At 41.2% G+C, this 10,399-nt stretch overlaps 1 protein-coding gene across 1 annotated transcript; it reads right to left on the reverse strand.

Annotated features, from left to right (window-relative positions):
• LOC104728656 (defensin-like protein 222) lies at positions 5,822-6,193 on the reverse strand. The gene is made up of 3 exons (XM_010447611.1): positions 6,145-6,193; positions 6,005-6,027; positions 5,822-5,950 (listed from the first exon to the last, which is right to left on the reverse strand). Exons 1-3 carry the CDS (start codon positions 6,191-6,193, stop codon positions 5,822-5,824), a joined length of 201 nt encoding a protein of 66 aa, XP_010445913.1.

Genomic DNA, 10,399 nt, shown 5'->3' on the forward strand with positions numbered 1-10,399 from the left:
AAGAGGTTTGAAAATGTGGAACTCACTCTGCTGCAAGTAACTGTTTTTCGCACTCTTCATCGCCTTGACTTTCAGAACTTACTTCTTATACCATGTCAATGAGATGCATCAACATGCCTTACTCAAATCTCACAATCCTCTAGAATCTTTGATCTTACCATTGCTAATCTCATTACATAAATTTAAGCAAATAAAGACGAGTTCTTACCGTGAGAAGATCGATCAGTGGCATATGGACTCTCTTCTTACCAATACATTCTTCATATATCTTCTTTCCATTTTTGGAAACTTTCCCCTTTTAGAAACTTCAACTTCAGGAAACTTACCACTTTTAGCACAAGCTTCACGGAATCTTGTATCCTGAATACCACCTCATCTTGGTACTTAATCGCACAACCAACCACCCCTAAGCGACCAATTATCAAGAGAGATGAGCTGGAATACTCCATTTCGCTCCAGCCACTGACTACAACGCACCACCAACTACCACAACTACAACTGGGACTAGGCTAGACAAGCTCTATATGCAGCCTGCTTCTCGAACCACTTCTTGAACCTTGCCTTCATCCTCGCCTCTGGCTCCCAAGTCTGCTCCTCCCCACCATCACAGTCCCATAGGACTCTCATCAAAGGAACTTTCTTCTTCTGAAGTTCCTTTGACTCTCCACTCGAGAACCCTCACTTGTCTCGCCTCTAAAATCATGTTGGGCTAAAGATCCTCGGGAATCTTAGCCAACAATTGATCATCCTCGAGAAGACACTTTTGCAGCATCGAGACATAGAAGACCTTGTGGAACGCACGCATAACATCAGGCAACTCCAGCCTATATGCTATCGATCCCACCCGCTAGACCACTCTGAACGGACACATGTACCTTAGACTTAGCTTAGTTTTTGTCAATGACCTGTTCAGACCCCGCATCATGGCCATCTAAAAATACACTCTATCACCAACCTGAAACTCAAGATCCCTCCTCCTCTTATCGGCATAACTCCTCTGTCGATCCTGAGCTTCGTTTATGTTCAGCTTCAAAACCCAAATCTTCTCTGCGGTCTCCTGAACAAAACTCGCACCATATATGCTCCTCTCACCCACCAGAGTCCAGGATAACGATGTCCGACATGGCCTCCCATACAACATCTCATAAGGAGTCATCCCAATACTCGCCTAGTAGTTGTTGTTGTAATAAAAATCTACCAAGCTCAGGTGGTCCGCCCGGTGGCCACCCCAATCCAACACACACATCTTCAGCAAATCTTCCAGCGGCTAAATCGTCCTCTCTGACTGCCCATCTGTCTGAGGATGGTAAGTTGTACTCATATGCATCTTAGTGCCCATCTTTGCTTGAAATGCCCTTCAAAACACCAAAGTGAACTAGGAATGTATACCAGACACGATACTCTCTGGCACCCCGTGTAGTCTGACTATCTCTTTCACATACTTCTTAGCCAAAACCGGTGCTCCATCGGTCTTCTTGATGGCCATTGATAACATCATTATTTTACCCATTTTAGCTATAGTTTTTATATGCATTTAGGAAGAGATTGACATGATTTCAAGGCTTTAATGTTTATTATCTAGTATTTTAGGTTTCAAGAAGGTTTTACATGTTTTATAGCAAAAAGGACCAAAAGACAAGGAAAATACGTTTAAGGACAGATTGATAGCTTTACATTACGAGCCCCTTTTGAAGATATTTCAGAAGTCACATTTTGAAGATCTTGGTTTCTATGGTAAGACGGAAGATTCATCTTTCTCCTCGAAGTGGAATCAAGTTATTTCGTTCATCCATTTGGAAGATATTCTTGATTTACCAGAACGTGTCATAAACAGGCGAGAAGATAAGTTTGAGGCCAAGTGGAATTTAATGACGGCCCAATTTTCAACCTTCACGGTGGCCCGGTCCAGAGAACTCACGATGGTCCAGAACCTTCCGTTGCCGTCCCTTGTCTAGCACTCAACAAGAACAGAATTTTTTACTCTTACAAAACTCTAAGCCTTCAAAACCCTATAAATGCTCATCTAAACCGGTGTGTCTTCATTGTGCCTTCAAAGTGTCTCGAAGCAGCCCCTAGGAGTCAACCAGAAGAGAAGCAGCCACGACCAGAGCCCTCTCTCGTTCCTCTCTTGAAGCCTTTGAAGTTCTCCAACTCTTTTTATTTCTTTTTTCAATCGTTTGTTCTAGTTTTCATAAGGGAGAAGAAGTACATCTTTGTACCAATCTAAAACCCTTTTCTATATTTACACCTTTATGTTGATGAATTATTTAAGCCTAACTTTGATGATTCCCTTAAACATGTTAGAGTAGTTTTCTAGTTGGGTTTAAAAGGATAATCAAAGGGGGGGTGATGATCTTAGTTTAGGTGGCAATTTTTAGGGTTTGTTAGATTTATATTATGTTTATTCTATACTTTAATTCTAAGTATTTGCTTAATACTTAAAGTTAGCCTCATGACCTAACTATGATCTAAAGTGTGTGTGCGTCGCTAAAAACTTGCATATGTGCTTGAGCTAACTTAGATGTGTGTCGTGTCATAGGAAGCACATACCACTTACCTATGGAACTTCATGGATTAGAATCAAACCTGTTTTAAATGCTTTGATCTATGCGTCGTTGCTTGCGATAGTTAAGTAACGGAGTATATGGATCTTAGATGGTTAGCTTGTGACCTATAAGGTAATGATTCTTTCGTGTTTTGTAGTCCGAGTCTTAGATAAACAAACTAATCCTAAACTTTCCTAAATATATAGATCATCGATCCCCTACGATTCCCCTTGATGCCCAACGCTTGTCTTATTTATTTTATTTGCTTTTATTGACATTTATTTGCTTACTTACGACTGTGACAACATAACCCCTTTTTATTGAGTCCTAGCCTTACATCTCTTTTTACGGATTCTCTGAACAACAACTCTCTCTCTATGGGATCGATCCTCAAATACTACTACCGATTTGCTGTGCACTTTCAGCCGTCGTGTAGTCTTTTTAAGGTAAAATATTTAGAGTGAAAAACCACACACATCAGCCATAAAATTTGCCGACTTATTAAACCAGTCCACAATGACCTAAATCGCATCAAAGGTCCGAGACACGGGCAATCCCACCACGAAATTCGTCGTGATCATGTCCCACTTCCACTATGGAATGTGCAAACTCTTTAATAAGCTGTCCTGAACCTGATGCTCAGCCTTCACTAGCAGGCAGACATCGCACTTCGCGACCCAATTAGCTACATCCTTCTTCATCTTGACCCAATGATAGTACCGCTTGAGGTCATGGTACATCTTAGTCGCTTCTGGATGAATAGAGAACATGCTCGCATGAGCCTCTCTCAGGATCCTCTACCTCAACTCTTCAAGGTCTACATTCAGTTGTTATGCTTATACTTACGTCCTAGGCATTGCTTGCTCCCAACTCATCCACCCTTAGGTCGCAACCTTCGAGCAATACCGATCTCACTCTTAGACCACCGTCTTCAAGTCATAACGTATCACTCTTAGACCACAATCCTCAAGACCTCGGTATCAGGGGAACTATTTATCCCTAAGGGGGAACACCATTCCCTCTACCACTCTCAGGCCCTATAGCCCCTCGAGCTATCAAGATCCAGGGGAATCACCATCCCATCATGAGCAACAAGCCTTAACGTCTATAAACATCTCTCGGCTAGAAGTACCTCTCGTTGTCCGAGTATAACATTGAAATTTCATACATGCCCACTCAAGTTCCAATATCCAACTGTATCACCCACCAAACAGAGAAATATCCACTCCAGCTGCATTTGCTCACCTATCGGCCTCTCTAGGCTCGATACCTCTCGAGAAGAATCTCATACCGATCATCTACAACTGCTCCATACTCCTAAGATATGATGGAAACTCCTTAACATTTGTAGCCCTCGGCTGCACACCGCCGCATGCGGCACAACTGAAGCCTGCACTAGTACCCCTCTCGGTAACCGATCTGCAAAATGATCATCTCGACCCCGGGTTCCACCTACTGGAATCCCACAACTAGGTTCCCAGCACACCCGATACGCTCACCGACTAACCCCTATGGCCCGTCCTGATACGATTGCGATGCTCTGACGTGCCTCCTTTTGGTACTTTGGGCCACACACTCGCTGGCCTTGGGAACCTGCCCGACCACATCCACGACCACAACTCAAACACCTTTAACTGTTGCTCTTCCAAGAATAGAGGCTAACAAGCATAAAACAAACCAAAACCGCACAAAGAAACACAACATACCGTAGAATCTCATTGAAGGCTCGAAGAGGATGTTCTAGAACCCCATGCAAATCCCAAACATCGACAACACAAAGCACACAACAAACCCGTAGCTAGAACCGTAAGGGCTTTGATATATAAACAGAAACGACCCAATCCGTTTATTTAAAAAAATAAAAACTATAAATAAAAAATAACAATCATAATTAAAATAAGCAACGAAAAATACCAATAATAATAAACCAGTAATACAATAACAATAAACCAACAATTAACCAGAAATCAGAAACCAATAGATAACAACTTAAACCATAATTCTCACACCAACATTCCAATTCTAAAAACCTAGCTAAAACCAAAACATAACAACTAACTCCCTATAACACCCTACTCTTTATTGCCATGATCTCATGGTCACATTTTTCTTCTACCTGCACCACAAACACAATGAGATGCATGAGTATTATTAGAAATACTCAGTGAGGCGATCCTCCCATCTATGAGCTATACACATAAGCAAATCAAGAGTACAACCAAAAATAAAATATAACAAACCAGCCATTAAAGAGAACACCCAATAACACATTCACCACACCTACACATTACTACATAAAACAAGTCATACAACCCAATCACTCAGATAAGCTCATGGTCACGCACTCACCTTAAAAAAGTGATTCATGAAATAACAAAAACCAGAAGAGAGGCTCTCCAAATTTGAGGAACTACCAAACTCACTCCTACAACCAATCACAACAACAAACACACATTCAAACCAAACTGCCAGTATTAACAGAAAATAACAACCTTAAAGGTGAACCACAACATCTAAAACGATCATATCTCAAACGATCATATCTCAAACGAACCCGCAACCAAGCCTCCAACACCCGCTGGTCTCAATTAGCGATGGAGAAAACGTGTCTCACAAAACTGCCGATTACTCATCGAGTTTAAATCCAAATCTACTTCTGTAAAACGGAAAATGACGATGAAAAACTTGGGAATAACTCTACCAAATTTTGCTACTTTTGACAACGATTTGATATGTCGAAAGCGTTTATTCCCAAACCCTAACGATTCTGCTTCTTCTCCTTCTCTCTAATACAAAGCTTTGTTGATCTCTTTCTCCTTCTCACCAAAGCGACCAAGTTATATATCTCTCTCTTACTCTTTGAGCAACCAACGTCGACACTCCACCAAAAGAAAGGAGGCGACAGTTTAAAAATCTAGGGCTTCTGGTTTAACTAAAACAAACCAGAATTTAATTAAACCAAAAATTAATTAAAACCAACTTTTTGGTTTAGTTAATACATCACAAAATTATAATCCCTGAACATGGATGTTACATTTCCTGCAATCAAAAACCGAGATGAGTAGACTCTACAACGTGGTTATCGTGAAGAGTTACATGGGCGGTTTTGATAGAAGCAAATTCTTCTTCTATTGTGGTGAATTTTGCAGCTAGACCGGTAATAGTGGCGATTAAAATAATATGTAGTATAAATTCAATGAAAAGAAAGAAAATTTAAATAAAAGTAAAAGAAAATTTGTTTTGCTTTATTTTATATGTAACTGTTCCGAATATAATTACAATCCAACACCAATACTCTTAATAGAGCAATGACAAAGAAATGATTGACATTCATCAATAACCCGTTTTCTTTTCAAACAATTATGTGCACATTCTTGACAGAAACCAATTACGATTTGAACAACCTAAGCACCAAGATGTTCATCTGATGAAAGTTCATCTATTTTAAAATTAATTACGTTTCTTCCAAATACGTTTTTGCCTTAATATTTAATGTACTTATATTATTTTCAAAATATAATTTATGTTATAAATTTAGTATTTTACAAGAATGAAAACAAATTAATATAGTATCATCGGTAAGAAAGATTAAACTTACATGATAAAACAAGCATTAGAAGAGTTGAAAACAAGACACTTTTTTTCATTTTATGTAATGGAGTTCAAAAAAAGATAGTTGAATTTCTTTTGCCAATATTTTGAACGTTTGTTGTGTAGTTCTGAAAATAACATAATATCATATTTATATCTGATTTTACTTACGTTACATCTGAGTTAATATGTTAAATAACGTTTTGCTATAAATGAAGGTTAAAAAGACTATTTAAATTAAATTATAGTTTCGTTTGAACTTATTCGTATGCATTTATTATAAATATTAATTATTTCATATTTTTTTTTGTCAACCAAACATTAATTAGAAAAGAACTCCAAGGTTGGTAGCCCAAACGGGAGGATAAAAGTTTACAAAGAAAATTGCTGAAATTAAAGATCTAGACGAGCGAGCTAGACAATCTACCTTCAAATTTGCCAAGCGAGGAATCTTGGACAATGAGTAGTGAGGGAAGGCGGTCTGAAGCAGGTGGAAATCGTCCAGAATAGTAGAAAAAGCAGACCAGTCCTCAGGAGAGTGAATCATCGCTACTAGTTCTGCACAATTCGTCTCGTAGCGCTAGTCTGCAATGAGACACTCCATGGCCCAAAGCAGTGCTTCCAACTCTGCGTGGAGCGGGGAAGACATCTTGCACCCATCAATAAACTCTGAGCATCAGTATTACTACACCACCAACCTAAACCGGAATTGGGATCAGATGCTTTCCAGGAGCCATCAATTTGACAACACGGACCCTGGACTGGGTTCACTGAGAGAACTAAAGAATCTGAAGGGACAGAGCTTTCTGAAGAAACCACTGCCTGAGACTGGGCATCCTCCCATGCTAGTTTTTCACTTGCTGCCTGATAAATCACCTCAACTAGTGTGAGCTTTTTATTTCTATTCTTCCAAATCGACCATAATTTCCAAGGTAACTGATGAAGAGAATCTTGATCGCCTGAAAGAGAGGAATCTCTCCAATAGATAAAATCAAGATTCAACAACACATAACCATAATGATAACCTCCTGGAGAATCCTGAATCGGAGACAAACCCCAAATTTGACACGAGAGAGGACACTCAAAAAGAGCATGATTAATTGTCACACACGCTAAAGCACATTTTTTACACCTGGTATTTGAAACAACCCAACCCATTTATTTGTTTAATATAATAATAAACTAGTGCTCTCATACTCACTAACAACCTAAACCCAATCAAATAACAGTGGATAACATAAAACGATATTATTAAACCAATAACCAATAACCAATTCCTCACAAACAGTAATAATTAAACAAATAGAGTCATAAAACGTCAAACTAGCAACCTAGCAACATTCTAACGACTCGACTCTAGCAACCTAATAGAAGCCAGACAACACATCAAAAAGCCACTAGAACATCTTTCTCTTCATCACCTTGATTCCACAGTCACACTTTGCCTTTTCTTGCACCACAACACATATGAGATACGTGAGTATTATCTTAAATACTCCGTGAGGCGATCCTCTCATCTACTGGGCTATACACACAAGCGAAAAGCCAATCACAAACAATATACAAAACAAGCAAACTAGACAATACGTAACTCTGCGACCTTGCGTCGACCCACGCACGTCTTGTGTCGACCGATCCACTCCTTACATCGATCGATGCATCGTCCATCATGCCCATTGAATTCCTAACTGGATCGACCGATGCAGTCGCATGAAGCAATGCCGAATGCGAGCTCCTCCGTCTCCTCTTGGCTCCCAATACACCAAAGTCGACCTTCAAATGCCACAAAACTCACAAGAAATCGAACAAGACAATAAAAACCAAAAATCATAGAAAACAACCATCAATTCACTTAGATCAGCCATGATCACGCACTCACCTTTGAGAATGATGAAAACTCGATTTAAACTCACGAAAAAGTCTCCTAGCAAGCTCCTACCATGATCCTAGCCACAAATCTCCACTCCACAGGAACTGATCTTGCAAACAATGGCAAAACTCGTCGAGCTTCCCTTTAAATACCCGACTATAGGGTTTTCCCAAACCAAAACACAACAAAACGAGCATTTAACTTAAATCGTCCCTTAGAAACCGACCTTGCATCGATCGATGCACCTACTACATCGATCGATGCACAACCCGAACCAGAATTTCGAACAACCATCAGCCAAGGACTCTCGAACAACCCACCAATATAGATACATCCTCGAGTCTTGAACAACCATCAACCAAGGACTCTCCTGCAACCGTCCCCACTGCCCACACTTCCTTCGACCAATCTACGAAGGTCACTGCCAGGTGATAGACTTACGCTCCAGGTATTATTTGCTCTCGACTTTTGGGCTTTCCTTTACTCATAGGTCGCAACTTTGAGTTTTTTCTTGGCTCCTCATCAGGCCTTAGCCTGTATGCCATAATATTGGCTTCTCATCGGGCCTAAGTTTGCATGTCATGATATATAAAGGAAGTCCAACATTCGTCTCTCGGGTTGCCACCCTACTGCCCGCCACTGGATTGTCATCTGAAGTTGATATATCAGCCATACTCTCAAGCCACAAAGTCTTATAATATGATGGTACTAGTAGAACTAAAGTTTCCCAAGAGTCGTTCAGGACCAACTGTCCTTAGAGCATACAATTCTGAATACGTCTAGGTCCTATCTCCTAACCAAGTCTCCCTCCCGTGGCTCCCGTAAAACATCACGATGTCATACGAATCACATATTCCTTCGCTGGAATAACTCATGACCACACAAAGATCATCAAAATGCCACAAGGGCCGCCAATAAGACCAACAAATGTCCTAAACAGGATCGCCAAAAATGCCGACAATGTCTAAACAGACCGCCACCAAGGCCAAACAAATATCCTAAACAAGACCGTCACAGAAGCCAAACAATTGTCCTAACAAGGACCTCCACCAAGGCCACACATCCCGAAGGACCTTCATGAAAACCACTCGTCCCGAAGGACCGTCACGAAGACCACTCATCCTGAAGGACCGTCACAAAGACCACTCGTCCCGAAGGACCATCACAAAGACCATACATCCCGAAGGACCGTCACGAAGACCACACATCCCAAAGGATTGCCTAAACAGGCCACACGTCCCGAAGGACCGTCACGAAGAACATACATCCTGAAGGACCGCCTAAACAAGAAACATTGGCTAAACAGCCCGCCACAAAGGCCACATAATTGGCAAAATAGCCTCCCACAAAGGCCACACAATATCTCGAAAGAACGCCACACACGGGCCACAAAATGACTCAACAGTCCGCCATGAAGGCCACACAAGCCCCACCAAGGCTCTCAACCACTAAAAATGGACAAATTTTAACTCACATAAAAACTTTCCATCTTTAACACTTTTTCACTTTTGGAAACTTTCCACATTTAGAAACTTCCACTTCAAGTTATTTTCAACTTTTATTACAAGCGTCACGACATCTCGTATCCCAAACACCACCTTAGCTTGGTACTTAGTCGCACATGTGCCACCTGGGCCTGTTAATGAGTGACAACTTGGAGGCATACAAGGACGAAATGGTTCACTTCCTCGCCATGCTAAGGCTGTACTATTACGAAGAACACCCGAGGCTACTACCCGATGGAAGGATCAGGTTCATCGCTTTCTTGGCACGCAACAAGGAGTATGAGCTCACCTTCAAGGAGATGGAAGCAATGTACGACTTCAGAACTGGTCCATGGGGAAGCCATGGACGTTGACAAGCAAGAGATGAGGTTCATATTGCTGACGATAGGCGACAAGCTCCAAATCTGCTCAGATTAGGAGCCCCGTTCTTAGGTATTTCCACAAATCCCTAGCTTGTACCGTCTTTGTGGGAAGGAATCGGAGAATGTGAATGATCATGAGTTGCAACTGTTAGACATAGCCCTGTGTGGAATATTGGATAGTACTAGGGACGGTAGACAGCTAGTCGGAGATGTAGCGAACACTAGCATGGTCTTTTTTTTGCTCGATCAGTTCCTATACTTGAAGGCTTGGGCCATGAAGACTGAGAGGAGGGGAGGGTTAGGAGAGATCTCCATAGGCGGGTTAGTCATACCGATCCTAGTTGCCTGCGATGTCCCTTTAAAGGGAGTTGTGCACGATCCGAGATGGGTAGATGTAGAGTACTTGGCACGATTTCTGGCTTATGAGAAGCTAAATGACAGGATGCTATTCAAGTTCATTCATCCCACAGATAGAGCAACTCAGATGATCTTGCCGAATGTTGCCACTACTAAGATTTGGCTCGG

Source organism: Camelina sativa, chromosome 11 (assembly GCF_000633955.1).
Source record: "Camelina sativa cultivar DH55 chromosome 11, Cs, whole genome shotgun sequence".
NCBI lineage: Eukaryota > Viridiplantae > Streptophyta > Magnoliopsida > Brassicales > Brassicaceae > Camelina > Camelina sativa.

Excerpts from the sequence above, each read along its gene's own strand:
- LOC104728656 (XM_010447611.1), bottom strand. The coding sequence starts at position 6,193 with ATGAAAAAAAGTGTCTTGTTTTCAACTCTTCTAATGCTTGTTTTATCA. Across the intron at positions 6,028-6,144 it reads TCTAATGCTTGTTTTATCAT|GCAAAAACGTATTTGGAAGA; the intron begins GTAAGTTTAATC and ends TTAAATATTAAG. Across the intron at positions 5,951-6,004 it reads AAAACGTATTTGGAAGAAAC|GTTGTTCAAATCGTAATTGG; the intron begins GTAATTAATTTT and ends CTTGGTGCTTAG.